The 21,754-nt window shown below is 21.9% G+C and overlaps 4 protein-coding genes across 8 annotated transcripts; 3 read left to right on the top strand and 1 right to left on the bottom strand.

Moving 5' to 3' along the window:
- Positions 1–268: 268 nt before the first annotated feature.
- On the top strand, positions 269–1,471 carry LOC102671171 (protein dj-1beta-like). Its single transcript, XM_006616649.2, has 4 exons — positions 269–506; positions 732–890; positions 956–1,145; positions 1,260–1,471. Exons 1-4 carry the CDS (start codon positions 312–314, stop codon positions 1,379–1,381), a joined length of 666 nt encoding a protein of 221 aa, XP_006616712.1. The 5' UTR covers positions 269–311; the 3' UTR covers positions 1,382–1,471.
- A 146-nt stretch (positions 1,472–1,617) lies between these two features.
- Positions 1,618–4,357, top strand: LOC102671031. The gene is made up of 2 exons (XM_006616648.2): positions 1,618–1,817; positions 1,968–4,357. Exons 1-2 carry the CDS (start codon positions 1,785–1,787, stop codon positions 4,137–4,139), a joined length of 2,205 nt encoding a protein of 734 aa, XP_006616711.1. The 5' UTR covers positions 1,618–1,784; the 3' UTR covers positions 4,140–4,357.
- Positions 4,358–8,241: 3,884 nt separating this feature from the next.
- LOC102680804 (probable cation-transporting ATPase 13A3) lies at positions 8,242–19,125 on the top strand. Of its 5 annotated transcripts, XM_031510881.1 has the most exons (19): positions 8,242–8,294; positions 8,655–8,770; positions 11,938–12,048; positions 13,252–13,319; positions 13,390–13,557; positions 13,796–13,866; positions 13,945–14,190; positions 14,471–14,675; positions 15,161–15,359; positions 15,441–15,552; positions 15,633–15,822; positions 15,891–16,091; positions 16,179–16,364; positions 16,457–16,831; positions 16,918–17,059; positions 17,157–17,305; positions 17,383–17,611; positions 17,697–17,778; positions 18,065–19,125. In XM_031510881.1, the coding sequence occupies exons 3-19, from the start codon at positions 12,033–12,035 to the stop codon at positions 19,122–19,124; spliced, it is 3,699 nt and encodes a 1,232-aa protein (XP_031366741.1). In that variant the 5' UTR covers positions 8,242–8,294; positions 8,655–8,770; positions 11,938–12,032; the 3' UTR covers position 19,125. The 5 variants fall into 5 exon arrangements, with proteins under 5 accessions (XP_031366741.1, XP_031366743.1, XP_031366740.1 ...); XM_031510883.1 differs by lacking the exon at positions 11,938–12,048 and having other exon boundaries at positions 8,243–8,294; XM_031510880.1 differs by lacking the exon at positions 8,242–8,294 and having other exon boundaries at positions 8,605–8,770.
- On the bottom strand, positions 18,491–21,648 carry LOC102670898 (testis-expressed protein 10 homolog). Its single transcript, XM_006616647.2, has 5 exons — positions 21,427–21,648; positions 20,174–21,353; positions 19,849–20,086; positions 19,610–19,764; positions 18,491–19,499 (listed from the first exon to the last, which is right to left on the bottom strand). The coding sequence occupies exons 1-5, from the start codon at positions 21,625–21,627 to the stop codon at positions 19,396–19,398; spliced, it is 1,878 nt and encodes a 625-aa protein (XP_006616710.1). The 5' UTR covers positions 21,628–21,648; the 3' UTR covers positions 18,491–19,395.
- Positions 21,649–21,754: the final 106 nt, after the last annotated feature.

Raw genomic sequence — 21,754 nt, 5'->3', positions numbered from 1 at the left:
AATATATTTTTTTATTTTTTTTTATATAATTTTACTAATAAAAATAAAATATCTTTTTTTGTATTTTTTATATTTTATAAAACAAAATATTATATATATTTATACAAATTTTGATATATTAAAATTATTTTTTTATATAAGTTTAATTTTATGATATTTTTTTATTATTCATATGATAGGAGAAATATAAAAAATAAAATATTTATTAAATATATATATATATTGTATATATATTGTATATATATATATATATACAAATCACTCTGTCATTAATAATCGGCATTTAATATAAATTATATTATTCTCTCTTTATGGCATCTATATGTATGTCATTGTGCCGTGTTCTTCCACATTTTGCGCAATTATCTTATAAAATTCCAATTCTTTTACATTTGAAAGCAAACTATACTGTAGACATGACAAAAAAGACAGCAATTTTATTGATTGCTGATGGTTCGGAAGAAATGGAAGCTGTAATAACGACGGATGTTTTACGACGAGCTGGAGTAATATTTTTATTACATATAACCTTAAATTATATATTTATACTTTATATAAATATTAAATATACAAATATTTTATTAAATATGGAATTGAAATATGAAAATTGAAAAATTATATCATAAAAAAAATTTTTTTTTTCTTAAATATTAATAAATGAAATAATTTAATTTATTATGATTATTCTATGATGTAAATTTTATGCAATCTATTTATTTATTTATTTTTAGATTGATGTTACTGTAGCTGGCCTTACTGAAAATCCATATGTTAAATGCAGTCGTAATGTAAAAATACATATTGATGCAAAGCTTCAAGATGTAATTAATCAAAAATATGATGTTGTAATATTACCTGGTGGTTTAGATGGTTCAAAAGCTTTTGCATCTGTAAGTAAAATTAATGTTTCTTTTTTTAGAAAACATATATTAATTAGCTTTTATGTTTTCAATAGTCTGCAGAAGTGGGAAAATTATTACAACAACAACAACAAGAAAACAGATTTATTGCTGCTATTTGTGCTGCACCTACTGCATTAAAGGCTCACGGTATTGCAAAAGGAAAGCAGATTACATCTTATCCTGCAATGAAGGATCAATTAGTGGATTATTACAAATATTTGGAAAATAAAGTTGTTATTGATGGTATGTTTTTATACATTTAATTCTATTTGTCAAAAATAAAAATAATTTATTTATGTTTATTATATTTTATTATATAAATATTTTATTATATATTTTTTATTATATATTTTTTAGATAATTTAATTACTAGCAGAGGTCCTGCAACAGCATTTGCTTTTGGATTAGCAATTGCTGAAAAATTAATTGATAAACAAACAGCAGATAATGTAGCACAAGCAATGCTATATGTACAATAAATGAAATGAGTTCTTAAATAAATCAGTCCTTAATTAAGCATGTTATGTATGATTTATGTTATATATTTAAATTTAATAAATTAATATTATGCAATTAATATTATTTAATTATGATTTGATTTTTACCATTTATCAAATTTTTTCTTAAACATATGTATAAATTCAAAATATCTGCTTGCTGTGTTATGTAATTTACCATTTTGGTCAAATTCCTTAAAGTCTACCATCTTTAACTATTATGTAGTCAATGATTGTAATATTTGACATTTTATAAATATCCATCCAAAATATATTATTATTTATCGCATAATTTAATTCGTCATATTAGCTAAAAAAAACAAATGTTAAATATAATATTAATATAAAATAAAATATATTAAAATAAAAACTTAATGTTTAAAAAATGTTTGAAAGTGATGATTGGGATCTCGATCAGGTAAATTGAAAATATTTTTCGCAGAAAATTTGTATTAAATATAATAATCATTTATTTTATGAAATAATTAATTAAAATATTATATTTAATAAAATATATATTATAATATGTAAACATTTTTATAAAAATAATTATTTAACACATTTTTAGGATTTCTTGAATGATATAGATGATAAAATAAATAAGTATTGTTCTCAAAAAGATAATCAAGAAAGTGAACCTAAAAGACGCAAAATAGATATTAATAATGATTCAATTTCATCATCTATTTCTAATATAGATTGTTGGGAACAAAATATTATTAACAAAACTACATTGAAATATAATGAAAATAAAGAATCAAGAAAAAATTTAATTCTTGGGATATTTAATAAAAATTTATCACAAAAAAATGTATCAAAAGATATGTTAAATGATCCAAAAAGATCGTGTGATAACATTTCATCAAACATCCATATTAATGAAGTACATACTTGTGAAAATAATCAATTACCTAGAAAAAATTTAGTACTTGGAATACTTAAAAATAAAAATATACAGGATAAAATTATAGAAGATAATACCAAAAACTTAAAATTACAAACAAAAATTAAAGATAATAGTGGTAATATTAATGAGAAAATAAAAAGTACATCATTAAATAAAAAAATAAATTATCAAATATCTAAAAGTATATTTGAAAATACCTTAAATAATGATGATTTCAAACTATGCATGTTTGAACATTCAAGAAAACAATTATCTTGTAATATATTAAAGAAACAGTTTACAAATAATATTCAATCCAATAATTCTATAAAAAATTTGCTTGCATGTAAAACTCCACAAAATAAAAAAATGACATTAATTAGAAAATTTCCAGGACCAGCTGGTTTATTACCAGATGATTTAGACTCTAATATACTTTGTGTTTCATATTTAAATAGCTTAGAAGAAAATGAAATGTCAAATAAAGAGACTAATACAAATAATTTATCTGAATATTGTTCTCAAAATACAAAAAATCTATTCACAGAAGGTGCTTGGCAATTAATGTTAGATGATTTGCCACAAGATTTTTTGAAAGATCATAACATTGCCACTGTTAAAAAAATAGCAAATATGAATGGCTTCAATAATACAAAAGTTAAATTTTTAGCAGGAATAATTGAACATATAGATTATAGTCATGATAATCCTCCTATTATTTTAAAAGATTTTACAGACAATATTCGAGGAATCCTTCACAGAGACATACCACTTAAATATCCTGGTTTATTAGAATCTAATGTTGTTGTATTATTACACGATGTAGGTCTTTTAAAAATTTCTGGAACTTTTGTTTCTAATAAATATCAAATTTTAATTTCACCCTCAAATTTATTAGCAATTTATACTAGTAAAGGTATAATAGAACGTACGCAATATATGAAAACAATTTTTGGAAATATTTTAGATGGAAAGACAAAGATAATAGAGAAAGAAAAAGTGGATTGTATTTCTACAATAGAAATAGAACCATTAAAAAATAGTATTCATTTAATTTCAAAAAAAAATACAGAGCTAATAAATTTCAAAGAGAACATAGAAAATAATAATAAAACAGATTCCAATTTTTCTAATTTAAATTTGAATGAAACAAATGAAGATATAAATAAATCAATGAATTTTGATAGTGATATATTTTTTTCAATTCCTTCTAATAATATTACAGATTCACAAAATCAAAAGAATTTTAATAGTTCCAAGTTTAAAAATGTAAAACATATGAAAAAAGAAACTAAACAACAAAAGTCTAAACAATCATTTATAAAAGAAGAGGAAAATTTACAAAATGATGATAAACAAAGAGCTGAATATTTATTAAAAAACTTAAAAAAATATTCTCCAGAAATAAATGAAAAAAAATGTCTCTCTCATAATTCCAAGATTTTACAAATGAATGCTGAGCATTTATCGTCAAAAAATATTTATTCTAAAGAAATTGAGCCTAAAATATTAAATAATATATCTTTTGAAAAAATAAACGTCGATAAATGCTTTGAAAAAACTATTTCTCCATCTTGTCATAAAAAAGTGAATAGTAAAATAGAAAAGAATGTAACTTCTATACGAACTAAATTATTACAGTTCCAAAATATAGATATATTATCCCCAGAAAATTCTGCATTTACAATTCCATCAGATATAAAAGAAAAATTTAAAAATCTTTCACAAAAAAAATCATCAGAAACTTCAAGTTTTATGCATAAATTTGACGATAACGAAAATGATTCTGATGATGAAATGTTATCTCAATTAGATATGAATATCATTTTCAGCAATTATAGTAATAAAAATTAGATACTTTTGATATGATATTAAAAAATTTAATTATCCGCTGAAAATTACGGATAATAATAGATTATATTTTTATATCGAAAAATTTGGAAAAGATCTCTATTTATATACATTTATATTATGTTAAATATTATTTCAAAAATACCAACATATATGTAAATATTTATTATATATTTTTGTACAGAATATAAATAAAAAAGTAAATATATTTTTTACTTGAATTAACATATTGAAATGTAACAAATTCCTGTAATATTTTAATGATATTATTTATTAATATTTCTAAAAATATTTGATCTTTCCCGAATTTATTTAGATGAATTATTATTGCACAACAAAAAATTGAACAAGATACTTAATTCGTCAAATATGAAATATTAAATATTCGAAATAACTATTATTTTAAGATTATTCACGATATATTTATTTTCAAATAAACATCATAAAAACATTATATCAAGAAATTGTTCATTTCTCTTTTTTGCTATTGAATACGATTAAAATTTTTGATTATTTATATTTAAACGATAATCATTAATTTTAATTTAAAAAATAGTTTAGAATACCAATTTAGAATAGATCAAAGATATATTTTATGATACATATTAAATAATTAAATATTTTTTTAATAAATCTATTTAATTTTTTTTCTTAAAGCAAGAAATTGTAAAAATTATTTAAAAAATAGTAAACGAAATTTGAAAATAATTTCTCATGTTATATATATTATTACTATACAATAATATTTATTATTACTATTGAATCAAGGGTACTTGAAGATATATACCTATATCAGCAATGATCTCAATTTTACTGACATTAGCCTGAATATCAGCCCTCGCCAATCATAAGCGTAGAATCGATCTAGAATCTTTATAAATGAGATCTTTACAATATAATCCATGTATATGCTAATGGAGATCTATTGGATCAACCTTGATATGCCCTGATTATCCGATGGTACATCTAGGCGTATGATCGTGTGATTATGAATTATATAATTTTGTCACATTAGTTGCATGAGATAGATATCTGCATTAAAATAAAATTATACATTACATGCTGAAAATATGTAAATGAAAATAATTTGAGATCATTCACTAGTCAAATCAAAAAATAATGCAGAAGTTTAATCTCATGATAAGAAAAATTATCATGGCAAATATGGAAAAAAATAATTTCAAAATTAATATTATCTATTGTATTTTGAATACTAATGAACAAATTTTTTTTTTCTTTTCTCACAAAATTTTCAATTATCAAAAATATTCAACAAATTTTATTCTAATTTTTATTTTGTGTTAATAAAATAAAAATTCTTATTTATCATTAATTATAATTAATAGATATTATTATGTCGCAAATTTAATATTAATAATTTAAATTTATGAGTAATATTTTTCTATAAATATATTTTATTACAATTCATATGTATTTTATTTTCTTTCAATCATAGTCTTTATAAAATTTTAATCTCTTTTATGTTGTTAAAAATTCCATCCAATTATGTAAGTTTATACGTAAGTAAGCATATGCACAACCACAAAAATTTAAAATTATAATCGAATGTATAATCTTTTTTTATAATTATCGAGCAATTTATCGTAATTTTCCAGAAATATAATTATAATGTTTAAAAATATTATTTTCTTTTTTGTCGTAATATACGAATAATATTTATTTTAATAGAGCTTTGTTTAAAAAAAATATGCAAATGCTACATTATTAATTCGAGTTTATTCATACTGTTGTGTTTCCTTCAAATATAAATTACATATATATAACTTTAAAGAACTTTCGATAAGTTCGAATGATTAAAGTGTATAGAATATGAAATAATAATCTTGTAAAGATATGCAATAACAATAAAATTGATACTTGTATCAAAAAAATATCTATTTTTATTTAAAAAAAACTAAAAATCGAAGCATTATTATAATTGATTATTAATCAATTGATTCTATAAGTATTTTTAATTAATTGATTATTGCATTTTAAAAGTTTTTTTGAAATATTTTTCGAAATATTTTTTCCATTTCGTTTTTTCGAATAATAAATAAATAAATTTTTTTATTATTTTAAATAATCAAAGTTTATTATTAATATCTATAATAAATTATATCTATTATATTCATTAACAAGCATAAATTAATTATATTGTAATAAACAATTGTTTATTGTTCTTTTTCTCACAATTTTTACAAATTATTTATTATTAATTTAAATCTCATCATTAATATTTTTTGAAATTGACAACTGATAAGATATTCTGATATAACAGAAGGACATGTTAGACTGTGTGTCTCGAGATAAATGATGATCACGTTGAAAATTCTTTACTGATAGCCGCAATATATAACAATGTTATCGGACATTTTCATGATATTTGATTTTCGCGCATCTTTTTATCAGAAATATCGTTTCACGATAAATATATTTCAGACTGTATACTTATTGTATTTTATTATACCTATTTTATAAATCCTATCATCAGAATGATAAATTGAAATTCGATCATAACATACAAAGTGAATTTCGAAAATTTTTAAAACTGACATAAACGACAAATTAAACAGGTCTCTTTTTAGTCTAGACTAAAGTTTGCACAAATATTTTGAATATTCACTTATGTTAATTTTGAATTTAGTATTATTGTTATTTGAATAATTATCTTTTTGCGTCACATATAGAGATAATTCGACCTTATTCTGATTATTGTTTGTAATATTGCATTAATCATTATTAAATCGTCATTAATTAACCAGAAAAAAAATATTAATCAGAAAAAACTTGAGTTACAGTAACAAAGTTAATTTAATGAATAATAAAGGATAAAGTTGGATATTTAAATAATTTAAAGTAGATCTTCATTCATGGATATAATCGATGAAGTTGAATATTTAAATATCAAAATTAAATCAAACCTATTATGTATGTTTAAATAAATTAATATAAGTATTATTAATTATGCAAGTATTATTAAGTATCATAATTATGCATAAAAAAAAAAATAAAATACATAATATATAAGAGAAAATATATTATGATATACAATAATATCGTCTAAAGAATGATAAAAAAATATAATTTTAGATTCATTAATATTTAAATTTAAATAAAGACAAGTTCAATTATTTAAAAAAAAATTTAATAAAATTAAAAGAAAATTCTCAAAATAATATAAAGTAATTAGGTAACAAATAATTATTCCGATGAATTATATGATTATATGAATTTATATAAAGTTATTTATATTCTTTTTTTTATCAAATTAAATTCTTCACAAAAAGAAAAAAAATAGAAAAAAAGAATAAGTTTTCATAATGTAATGAATGTATCACTTGTATTGAAAAAAAAAAAAACGTAAAATAATCGCGTTACACGTGAACAACGCGAAATTTTCATTAACAGATAGATGTTAACATACTTATTTGAATGCTTGTCAATATATTGCAGAGATCTGTAATTTAAAAGTATCATAATATATATTTTATCTAGAATATTGCGAAACTAGAAATTAAATGATTTCAAAAATTTTTCACAATTATATAATCTAAATATTTTTTTTTTTTTAATAAATAACTTTTACTTATTATTCTAATTTTTCTCTTCCCATTATAAATTGGTTATTTTGACAGATTATTTGATAGATATGATAATAAAAATAATTAATATTAATATTATTAAAATAAATAAATAACTGCTTATTATTATACTTTTAGAATATATATATATAAGTAAGAGAAATTTCCTTATCGAATATGATATTATGTATTATGTTTGAAATATCTGACTGATTGAATTTTCATAACATAAGGTAATTGACGTCCGATAATTGACACGAAATAATATCGTGAAAACAATTTACGTATTCATGCTTTTCAATATTCAAATAATTTACACTTAAACCCACCTATTATATATATATATAAATATATATACAGTTCATTTATTTTTTTCGATTCTTTTTTTTTAAATCATGTTTTATCACAAATTGAAAATTGAATTTAAAATATAATTTGCAAAAAAATATATATCAATAAATTGTAATGTGGGAAAAGTGAGCGATAGGCAGACAGAGAGGGGATAATTTCGTACAACAGAGTACAGGAGAGATATAGAATGGCACAGTATAGTCGAGTGCGTGGCGCGAAACAGGTAGTGGTGCATTTGTTGAAATGATAGGTCACTTCGATTGGTTAAGTCTATTTAGAATTTCACGATACAACTGAGAAAACATTTAATGGAAGTTTCATGTTTCCAATCGGTCCTCGCTGAATGCATATTATCGATTTTCGATTCGATCACGATTGAACTATCGACCTTCTTATAACAGACCTACCTTCTTATAACAGATCCCGACATTTTCGATTTTTATTTCGATTTTTTTTTATGTCATATTCCATAAATTGATAATTATAGATTTTTTTATTTTTATCGATAATCTCGATTATCGAATAATATTAACAATTTCATTTAAATCTTTTTTTTTTTACATTTTATGTGAAAATATAATAGCAGTGAAAATTCTACGAATAAAAATTTATTTGGAATGCACGGATCTGTGCACACGCCTTGGATTACGTCCCCGTGAAGATAAAGGGATCGAAGTAGGAAAAAAGCTAAATATTTGAGTAAGTGATATTGCTTGAATTTCAAATATTTCATATATAATATTCATTTTTATTTCAGTATAAATAAAATAATCAATATAATTATCAATAGAAATTAAAATACGATAATTACTTCTTTCACTAATGAATTGAAAGTAAGAGCTGTTTTTAATTTATACTTATTTATCGGTGAATGTTTAACTTGAAAAATATGATATACTCTCATATAAAATACAATATATAATAAAAATAAATAAGGTAAAATATATAATTAAATAAATATAATATTTTAATGAAAATATTTTTATTATTACATTTTATAAATTAAACTTTTTTATTTATTTATTTCTTTTTTTTTTTGGTTTTTCAATTTTTTTCAATTGATTAATTTTATCTTTAAAATAAGATTCCTAATTGATTTTAAATAGAATGATAATTTTTTCATCATTTATTCTAATTATCGATGAAGCAATGATGAATGAAGCAAATGAACTATAGTGAAAGTAATTTAAATTAGTGCAAAAAGAAAAGAAAAAAATAATTTTTAAAATATATTATCCTTTAAATATAATTAATTCCTTAATCTATTTTAACCTAGTTTTTTCTCTCTCTATCTTTACTTTTGATCCTTGTCTTGATATTTCTGTACAGATCATTGATCCTTACGAAAGAACAAGTTACCAGCAATTCAAAGTTGCGGATACCACATTATGCAATGAGTTGTACCTAAAAGTATAGAAGCACGAGTTGCATTTCAAATGACATTGACATAACATATATTTAGGAGTCTCTGGCAACACACATTTCACAACAAAATGAATATGGCAATAAAATTGAAAATGTTCAAAGAATTAAATAAAATACTATGCGCGTAATATATCTACATATATAAATTAAGCAAATGCTACACTTGTTTTTTATCTTAATATTTATTGATAAGTCAAGTCTAAAAGTAAATTTTATCATTTATTTTAGATATCATTTAAAAATATTTCAATAGAAATATATAATTTATCTAAAATATATGTTTATTTAATTTAGCATTATGTATTATATATTATTATCTACAGTATTATAAATTGAAATTAGAATGATTAAAATTAAATTTCTTTGATTTCTTTAAAAATCTAAAAATGTTTTATGCTTTCATATTGTAATTTTTGTTAATCACATTTTTAAAAATTTAATATACTATTATATAATTTTGTGTTTTTTTCAATCATAAATTTGATAACATGTAAAAAAATCTATTTATAGATATATAAATTTCATTATTTTTTTAAAAAGCTTTAAGAGAAATATATCCCAATAATATTGACCCAATAAATACCACTGACCAAACCTGGTTTTCACTTCTCATCAGATATTAACATTTTTTTTCAATATTCAATATTATATTTATTTGTGAAAACAAGCGTTGGTCGGTTTTGTAAATTGATCTGTACTAGGTCTCTCCTTTACATTTTACGATACTTTATACAATAGAATAAATAAAAAAAAGAAATAAGTGAGAAATATTTAATTAATACAAACAAATTTATTTTTACACAGAAAGGAATTTTAATTTAAAAATTTTATATTATCAGTTATCATTTTTATGCATAATTATGCATAATTAAATCAACAGTTTTATTCGATGAATTTATTTAATTTATATTCAAATTCGCGCTATAAAAACAAAAACATAAATCAATTCTTTTATTACCAAAGATCTTATTCAAAAAATACATTCGAAAAATATTATAACAACTGCATCTTAGAATTTTTTTCTTTCATAAATGAGTATAATATAATACTGTTTTTTCAATGTGTAACACATGATAAACAAACAACCCAATTATCTAGAAATACTTTAGTCGATATAATTATCGTGAAGCAACACACAGGTAGCTTTGAATCCTGTTTTAACTTATTCTTCAACCGGTTTATACTAGAAAAATATCTAAAAAAAAATATATATATATATATACGTCTACGGTGCAGATTTCCAATTGCAATTTGATTTCTGATATCATACATCCTTGAAAAATCATTGAAAGGAAAAGTTCTATTCGATATAATGATTGTGAAATTTATTCTAGGAATATAAAACTCAATGTTTGATATAAATTATGTCGTAATTGATCAAACGATCTACGATAAAAAAAAATTCTACAAGATCTTCAAAAATCAGAAATAAGAAAATGAAAGGTTACAGGATTCAATATGTTTAGGATTTTAATTTATGAAGAGAAAGTTTACTCGATGAATTTGCTTGTGTAATCCTTAAGTAAATGTCAATCAAAAGAAAATAAATCTTGAGAATTTTGTACACAAAAATAAAAAATTATTCGTTCTTTTTTCGAAATTTCTTTTAGTTCATTAATGTTTTCTTTTAATTTTTAATCGTAAATGATTATAAATATAAACTAATGAATAAATAATTATAAATAATATATATAAATTCATTCTTGAAATAGATTTATAATCATTTTTTAGAGATAAATTGTAAATAATAAAATTGTAAAAAATTCTAACTAATATATGGAAAAAGTTCTTTTTTGTATTTCCTTGAAATTTAGTAAATTTATGATTTTACAAATCAATATTTAAAAATAATAATAAATATAATAAAAAACATTTTATTATCAAGGATAGAGAATTACCTAGGAGATGAAATAATTTAATTGTTCACTTTTTCGATATAAATGAGCATCGATTATTTTATTGGTTGGTTGTTGTTGAGTGTTCTATTTGGCTGTATTTTTAATTGAAAATTTGAATAAGATCGTATATGTAGATTAGTCAGTACACGTGGCTGATCGTAATTTCGCCACTTGACTCGCCAACAACTTATTGTGTCGTAATTCAAGTGCACGGTCACTGTAATCATGCTCAGTGTCGAACTACCTATTTGACGTTTGTCCTGACCTTGTATCTTCTTTCACGAAATAGTCCTATTAGTATTCTTTTCCTACGCTGTTTAATTCATTGAAAGAAATATGACATACCTGTCTTCTTTTCATATGCATAGTTTTTTTTTAGAACAAAAGATTTAAATTAGATGTTTTATCGTTTTTGCGACTTTATTTTTTTAATGTTATTTTATATAAGTTTGTTTTATAAAATAAAGAATTTTAATTTTAAAAAATAATTCATTTAAGATTTTTCTTTAATTTTCATATACAAATTTCATATTTTATTCCTAGCATCGACAAACGGAAATTCTCACTTGACGGCATCTCAAGTTTAAGAAAAAAACTTGAGGATTCGAAAGAATCATCATTAGGAAAAGTTTAAAGTTATGACAACATCCAATGGTGAGTCAAAGAATGACAAAAAGCATTTTTCAATTAATATTTAATATTTTAAAGTATCGTTATATTATTTTGATTTTCTATCATTTAATTTTATGATGAAAAGATTGAATTAGAGAAAAATTCAATAATATAAATATTCTAAATTTAATTCAACAAATTTAAATTGTAATGTATCAAACAAAAAAGAAATATCAAATAATTATATTTACAATTATTTATCTTATCGAGATACTAAAATTTATCTTAATATTTTATGGATACATTATTAATTCATAGTGTTAACAATCGAGATACGCGACATAGAATTCAAATATGTATGCCTGAAAAATTGTTATTTTTCTACATATATTAGTATAACAGGAACTATTCCTTCTCATTCTTTTTCAATTATCATTGATGACAATTTCGATAAATATGCAAATATTCTTTTTATTTAGATAAAAGATAAAATCGCGATTTAAGCGGACACTATTTATCGTGATATTTAATCTTACAATATTTACTAACGAATTATCATTTCTAACAGCTAAATATGTTCTCTGACTGATTTGTGACCAATTTTGATTCATTGCACATGATAAAATAAAAAATCTACACTTGAATAGCTTACCTTAATTTAAGAAAAAGAATATTGGTATTTTTATAATGAATAATGTGATTGGTATTAATCATTGATATTATTAAATAATTAAAAAGATAAGTGATTAAAAGTGATTAAATATAAAAAAAGTGATTAAAAATACACTGATAAAATACATAATAAATTTTTAGATATTTTTTTGTTTAACACGTTTCATATCATATAGATCACCAATAATTCATATTATATAATTAATGAAAGAAAAATATTTAATACTATATTCATATAAATATTATAAAATGGATCAATAAAAATTCTCATTTTCAATATTTCTCAAATTAAAAATGAAAAAATTTTTTAATCTTTTAAATCAATCTTTTTCTTAAATAATAAAAAAAATTATTTAATATCTGTCTTGACTTTATGTTAGTTTTTTTTTTTAGTTTTTTTTTGATTAACTTTTACATGAAAAATTTTTCTGTTACTTTCTCTTACTATTGATACGCTTTACGTATTAAATATTAATGTTTTATATAGTTTGATATTTAAATGGAACAAATATAAAAGAAATTTTAAAAAAATATTTAAACTAAAATTTTATTTTTATAATTTCTTTTATTTAGGGATAAAAAATGATCAAACATCATCAATACAATGGCAAAAAATTCATACTGGTCAAGATGAAGATATGGTAAGTATAATAAAAATAATTCTATAATTTCATTTTAATATTTTAATTAAATTAAATATATTACTTTTAGCGAGTTTATGGATTTAAAAAGAGCAAGTTAAAAAATATTCTGATTTATGTTTCTTATATATTAACCCTTGGGTGGGTCAGATTATTCTTCCATTGGTATCCTCAATTACATCTTTATGCTACCCATAAAAAGTGTGCTTTAAATTCTGCCACAAAATTACTCATAACTGTAAGAATTTTATTCTAAAGAAATTTTTCATTAATTATTTAAAGATTATCATTTTAAAAAGTTCAGTTTCTTGAAATATATTATATTTCTTATTATATTTATTAATAATTTTTGTAATTTTATAATCTTTATATATATTAAAATATTTGTAAAGTGTAAATTTATCAAATTAATAAAATTAACATTAATTAATAGATTAATTAAAAAATTAATTTAATACATAAATATGGTTTTATAGGATAATTATCAAGGAAAATATAAATCATATTTTGTAAAAGATATAAAAACTATTTCAGTGAAGAATATCAGGTCAGTTTTGAATTCATATATCAATTTAGTCTTTATAGATTCATATTTTATTTTGTTCCTTTTTTTTTTTTTTATTAGTTTGGAGAGCAATGATAAACATCTTATTGAAGAAATTAAATATAAAAAATTAAAAATTAATTTAGAAAATGGCACACAGTGCGAGTTGTATGAATACAAAGCATTTTGGTGTAAAAAACAATGTTATATCTGGGACGTTACACAGAATAAATTCTCGAGATTGGTAGGTTTAGACAAGTATACACTATGCTCGGATCTTAATCTTAGTAGCAATCATGGACTCTCTAAAGAAGAACAATGCCTTAGGTAATGATAAGATAAAAATCTAACGAATAATAATTTGTGTTTCGTACTTCTAAGAAACTGGCCACTCGAAATAATTAAATAATTATTCAAACAAGTGATTAATGTTTTAACTGATTTTATCTCACTAAAATATATAATTTTATCGATCATAAATTCTTAGTCTAATATTTAATCTAACAAATTCATTAATTTCGAAGATTATTATTATTTTATTTTAGATTATTCGAAATTAATGATTATATATTTTAATTTATACTATTTTTTCTCTATTTTTTTGTAGACGAATTGTATACGGAAGCAATGAAATCGTTGTTCCTGTGCAAAGCATAGGCGTATTACTTTTGTTAGAAGTTTTAAATCCATTTTACATTTTTCAAGTTTTCACTCTTTGTGTATGGTTTGCAGAAGGCTATTTGTATTATACTGCAGCAATCATATGTATGTCATTGTTTGGAATTATAAGTTCTATAATACAAACTCGTAAGGTAAAAATATTATTTAATATTCTGTGTTAACGTTTCGAGCCAGGTTCTATTTAAATACATCCCAATATTATAATAAAAAACAATTACAATTACAATTATTATAATAAAAAATTTTTTTAAATATTATTTTAAAGTAATATTATTTCAAAATTTTAAAATATTGCTTCTACAAAATCTAAATAACTAAAATCTATAAAATAAAAGTAAAAGTTATTTTACGAAATCATGTTTTATTAAATAGAAGTTTAATGTTAACATGTAAATAATTACAGAAAACTGAAGGACGTTATTCACTTTCTAATTCTTACAACCTCGCTATATTTGTTCTATAACATATAGTAGAACAAGGTAGTCTTCTCTTACACAATTTACTAGAATTTCTGTTTATTGTAAGTATTTAAATGCCCAAGGCTCAAAGCGTAAATATAATTGTTCAATATTTCTTTAAAATCTTTATTCATATTAAAATGAGAAACATTTTGCAGAATCAAATTAATCTTCGTGGTACAGTGGCATCAACAGAAACTGTTCGCGTGTATAGAAATTCTAAAGTAGTAGAAAACATACCCAGTAGTGATTTGGTACCGGGTGATATCATAGAATTACCTAAACATCAAGCTATTGTTGTTTGTGATGCAGTATTATTAACTGGACAATGCATTTTAAACGAATCAATGCTAACTGGTACAATTGAACAACAATTAGATTTTGTTATATATTTTTATATATTTATTCATATTTTTTTCATTGAATATATAATTTTAGGAGAATCTGTACCGGTGACGAAAACTCCATTGCCATCTCATCACATTTTGTATGATTCTAAAGAATGTTCTCATCATACAATGTATAGCGGTACCACTATTATCCAAACCAGGTATTATTATATTTGAAAATATAATTGTATAATTACTACAAACACTAATAATTCTAAATTATTAATATTTTCGTCGTTAGAAGTTACGGCGATCATCCAGTTCTAGCTCGAGTTATCCGAACAGGATTTCATACTAATAAAGGTTCTTTAGTTGCGGCCATTTTGTACCCACCTCCGGCAGATTTTAAGTTTGATCAAGATTCTTACAAATTTATTGGCATATTAGCATTTATTGCAACATGTGGTTTCATCTATACTATTGTGACCAAAGTACGTTTTATATTTTAATTTAATAATTTAATGTAAATAAAATATTATATTTCTGTTTTTTTTTCTAGGTTTCCAGGGGAATTACAGCCGGAGATATAGCGATAAAAGCCTTGGATATAATAACAATAGTAATTCCACCGGCATTACCAGCTGCAATGACGGTGGGAAAATTATACGCTCAAGTACGACTAAAACGAGCGCAAATATATTGTATTAATAATAGAGTTATTAACGTATCTGGTAGCATAAATTGCGTATGTTTTGATAAGGTAAAAATGTAGTTTTTATACAATTCTATACAATTATATACAATATATCTAAGAATATTATATTTTTTTGTCTATACATTATTATAGACTGGTACTCTGACAGAAGATGGTTTGGATATATGGGGTATTGTACCTTGCACAAACGGAATTCTTGGTGAATCAGAAAGAACTATTCCTAAATTAAATGATCATCCTCTTTTTGAAGGAATGTTAGTTTGTCATAGTTTAACATTAATTGATGGTGAACTCTGTGGTGATCCTTTAGATGTTAAGGTAGATTTTATTATTATTATGTGTTAAATTGAAAAAAATTTTTTTAAATTTAGAAAAAAAAAGAAAAAGTAACTATTTATTCTTTACTTTAGATGTTTGAAAGTACCGGATGGATATTAGAAGAGTTCAATAATGAACATTCGCATAAATATGATTTTATAGCATCTACAATTTTAAAACCACCGAAAAACAATAATTTTACACAAAATATGAATGAAATATCAGAAATCGGAATAGTACAACAATATCAATTTTCAAGCTCTCTTCAAAGGATGTCTGTAATAATACGCATTCTAGGTTCAGATACATACAAAGCCTATACAAAAGGATCACCTGAAATAATATTTAGTTTAAGTAAACCCGAAACTATCCCGAAAGATATAATGATTTCTTTAAAATATTACACGGAACAAGGTTATCGAGTAATAGCTATGGGACGAACAGAATTACCTGAAAATAGTAATAAAGTAAAAATGATAATTTTAATATTTATTTTATGAATTTTTATCTATATAAGTATTAATTTTTAATGATATTTTCTTTGCTTTTATAGATAATGAAATTACCTCGGGATGCAGTTGAACAGAATCTCGAATTCCTAGGTTTAGTTATTATGGAAAACAGATTAAAAATACCAACTATACCAGTTATTAAAGAGTTAAGGACGGCTAACATACATATTTTGATGATTACAGGTAATTAGAGTTTAGCAACTGTGTGCTAAAACACGTTTATTAGAAAATTATTAATTATTAGATAACGAAATAATTTATTTATTTTTCACAATTGCAGGAGATAATATTCAAACTGCAGTAAGTGTTGCAAAAGAATGTGGTATTTTATCAATGCAAGAATTTGTAATAGATGTAACTGTAGTTATGGAGGAAAATAAATTACAACCTGAAATTTATTTTAATGCTCAAGAAATATCGCCAAAATTGGTAATCTTCAATTCTTTTAAAAATTAAAAAATTTGATATTTTAGAATAATAAAAACCATGATTATTTTATTTTTCAGAGTTTTCATGATAAAAAATTTAATATATCAGAATTGAAAGATATAGAAAGAAATATAAACAATATTAATTATCGTTTCGCATTGACAGGCCAGTCATGGCAATTATTGCGTGAACATTATCCGGATATTGTGCCAAAAATTTGTGTCCGTGGTGCAATATTTGCACGAATGACAAGCGATCAAAAACAACAATTAGTTCTGGAATTGATGCAACTCGGTTATTATGTGGGTATGGATCTATATTTAATATTTACTATACATTAATCTCATTATTCCGTCAATATTCATTTCAAAATGTTTCGTACATATTATAGCGATGTGTGGAGATGGTGCTAATGATTGCGGTGCTTTGAGAGCTGCACATGCGGGTATATCTTTATCCGAAGCAGAATCTAGGTATTAAACAATATTATTTCTTTGTTTTTATATAATATAATATAACAACTTCGCATTTAATTTTCATTTTTTTTTTTTTTTGATAAATTCATCGTATGATTTTTGTATCATAAATTTTTAAAAGTTGAACTTATATTTTCACTTTTTTTTTAAATTATAGAAAATTCCTGAAAAAAATAATTTTCTATTTAAAAATAATTAATTAAATTTTTATTGATATATTCTATTTAAATTATTTTTAATGTTTCAGCATTCTAATTAAATATTGAATATATATAATTTTTAGTGTCGCCAGTCCTTTCACATCCAAAATACCAGATATAACCTGCGTTCCAAAAGTGATAAAGGAAGGTCGCGCTGCTTTGGTTACATCATTTGGAATATTCAAATTTATGGTTACTTATTCTTTGACAGAATTTTTATCCGTTATTATTCTTTACTCTATCGATTCAAATTTGACAGATTTAGAGTTTCTCTTTATCGATATTTGTCTTATCGTTAATTTTGCTTCTTTTTTTGGAAAAACTCAAGCATATGAAAAGCAATTAGTAAAAAAACCTCCTATGACTAGTTTATTAAGTTTTACATCGATTTTTTCTTTGTCTATACATATGTTGATAATGACAATTTTTCAAGGTATAGCTTATCATATGGTACGCACTTTTCCATGGTTCACACCATTTATTTATGACGAAAAAATTGGATACATGTGTTATGAAAATTATTCAGTTTATTGTGTTTCTATGTTTCAATACATAACAATGGCTATAATATTTTCACGTGGAAAACCATATCGCAAAGAAATTTATACAAATATTGCATTCACGTTTTCTATAATTATGTTAACCATCATTTGTACCTATATCACAATTTATCCTGCAAATTGGATAATAAATTTACTTCAATTACTTGTACCTCCAATGTTCGATTGGAGAATTATTATTTTAGTACTCGCTTTTACGAACTTTGTAGTTTGTCTTTTCGTTGAATCATTTGTCATAGATTATTTAATTGAGAGAAAATTGAAATCGAAATTTTATAAACCTGAGAAGTCTAAAAAAGAATATTTAAGAATAGAACACGAATTAAAGCATAATTTAAATTGGCCAATACTTAGTAAAGAATTACCAATGTTACCATTAACACCGAGTGTAGAAAATATCATTAATGTAGCATATACAGAAGAACAACTTTATGTTAATAAAACAAAAAACAATTTAAAAAGCAATAATTTTCATGAAACAATAGAATCATCTAAAAAAAATAATGACTTATATGCATTTGATAATTATACATATGTAGATGATGAAATACCACAAAATACAAATATGATAACTAGATTTTAAATCTTATTTTAGAAATATATTTTAAATTATAAATTTTCAATAATAATAATATATTTACATAAAATATTTTTGAAGTTCAAAATAATTATCTGTAAAATAACATTTACTTATATACGTAATTATTGTACGTTTTTATATGTATAATTATATAAATATGTAATATAATGATATTTAATAATTTATTAACATCATAAAATATATTGTTTTTTCATAAAAAATTTTAATACAATATAAAATGTATTTATCATATATATGTATATTTATTTTTTGCTCAATAGAAAATTTGAGTATTCATGAAATAAAACAAATTACATATCATAAGACGAGATTTTTTGTCATCTTTAGATCCAATGATTTCAATTTTTTTAGCATTTTCTGTAATATGAAAAATAATTGCATTATTCATAAATTTATAAATTTACAATTAATAATAAAATAACAATTATAAATATATTTTTATAAATGTTTTTTATGAATATATTTACCTATAATATCTTTATAATTTATTACAAGTTCATTCTGAATCCAATCTCTATAACGAAGCACAATCTTATTTATTATTTGTATTGTATTTTCATGTATTTTTGGTTTTAACAAAAAATTTGGCAAAGTTGAGATAAATTTTTTAAATGCATTTTCCCTACAATACAAACATTATTATAAAAAGATAGAATAAAATAAACATTATTATAAAAAGATAGAATAAAATTACAATATCAATTACCTATGCAATTCATGTAAAGTATGATCTAACATTATGTCACTAATGACAGAAAATAATTGTAATTGCATTTCTTTTTTAAATTGATTACAACATATATTTACAACTAATTGTAAGGTTTTACTCAAATCAAAATGATTTTTATACCAAATTTTACTTGCTTTTAAAAATAATATTCTTAAAAGTTTAATCAATTGTGGTAATGCAACATTATTTGTATCAGACCAATTTTCAAGTTTTTCTGGATAAGAAAAAGCAATTTAATATATATTGTTTAATAGTTAATTACTTAATTAGTAATCTCAAAAATTAATTTTATTACATTTACCATTTAAATATTTAATAACACATATACAATAATTTTTATTTAATTTAGACATAATTTTATCATCTTTCTCTATGGATGTAAACCATACATAAATTTGACAAATTCCTAAGTTATATCCTAAACAAACATCATATGATTCATCCATAGAAAAATCTTGTTGACGTTTCTTATTTTTTAATGAAGAAAGAAAATTTGCAACTACATTTAATTTATTATATGGAAATTTCAAAAATAAATTTTTCGTATAAGAATTCTCAAAATTATTTTTAAACCAAAATTTCATATTTATATCACATTCTGTATGCAAAATATCTATGCACTCAATTATTAATTGTATTATTCCTATTATACTTTTTAATAATTCTAATGCTTCTATAGAAATTAAAAGTGTAGAATTCTCTACATTTTTATCATTTGGACATACTTCAATCCAACTCTCAAGTATAAGTGGCATTAATAATTCTACATATTTCATAAATTTATCTGCATTCAAACTGTTATCAATATTATTTTTTTCCAAATTGTTAAATTTCTCAAAATCAATTTCATAATTTTGAATATTTGTTTTCATATAAATAGGAACATATCTAATATTTTTATTCACATTTATAACTTTTATATTTTCATCTAAACTAATAGTCTGTTGAAATTTAAAATAAGTAACAATAGAATTAAACATAGTAGTAAGTCTCTCCAATACTTTTATCCGCCATTTAATATTAGTGTTTTTGGAATTTAAAGTTGTTACTAATTGTCTTCCAGGTTTCATTTCTGTATGCAATTTAGAAATCATGTCTAAAAAATTTGGCAATATTTTATAACTATTTTTTGCTAAAATGTTATTACAATTTTGTACAAGCACATCCAAAAAAAGTAAAGCATCTTCTTTAATATGAGAATCTATGTGTGTCATAGCACATCTTAAATAAGAAATCAATATATCACAATATGGATTAAGCTGATCATTAGAAATTGGACCAAGAATTAGACTCAAAACTTTCAAAGAATTACGTCTTATATCTTTCTCTTTATCAAGAGACAAAGCACAAATGCCTTGCAAAAGAGAACCAAATTGTGAATTTAATAATTTTACAGTATGTTCTGATAAAATTTCTTTTAATTCCTTTACAGCATCTTGTCGAACTGTTGAATTATGATGTTGTAAACGTAATAACAAATCCTAAAAAAAAAAATGTTTAATCATCAATCAATTTAATCAATTTTAAAGAGAAAAAATTACAAATGTACAATACCTTAACATTGAGTTTTCTTTTACTAAGTATTTCCATTTCATCATGTTGTTTAAATTGTTCTCGTATTAAAATTTTTTTAATTTTAAATGATGTATCTGTGATATTTAATCCTTTTGGTAGATGTTTTGTCTTCGTTATTTTTAATTTTATTTTTGCCTTTTCAGATTTTAGGCGTTTTAAATGTTTATGGTTCTTACCCATTATTAAATTATGATTATAATAATTATATAAGTAATATAATATATTTCTATTAAATTTATATTAAAAAAAGTGTTATGTATATCTTTATTTTAATTTTAGGTTATAATATTAATAGTTATAATATAGT

Source organism: Apis dorsata, unplaced genomic scaffold (genome assembly GCF_000469605.1).
Source record: "Apis dorsata unplaced genomic scaffold, Apis dorsata 1.3 scaffold_269, whole genome shotgun sequence".
Classification (NCBI taxonomy): Eukaryota; Metazoa; Arthropoda; class Insecta; order Hymenoptera; family Apidae; genus Apis; species Apis dorsata.
This window is presented reverse-complemented; position numbering and strand designations above follow the sequence as displayed.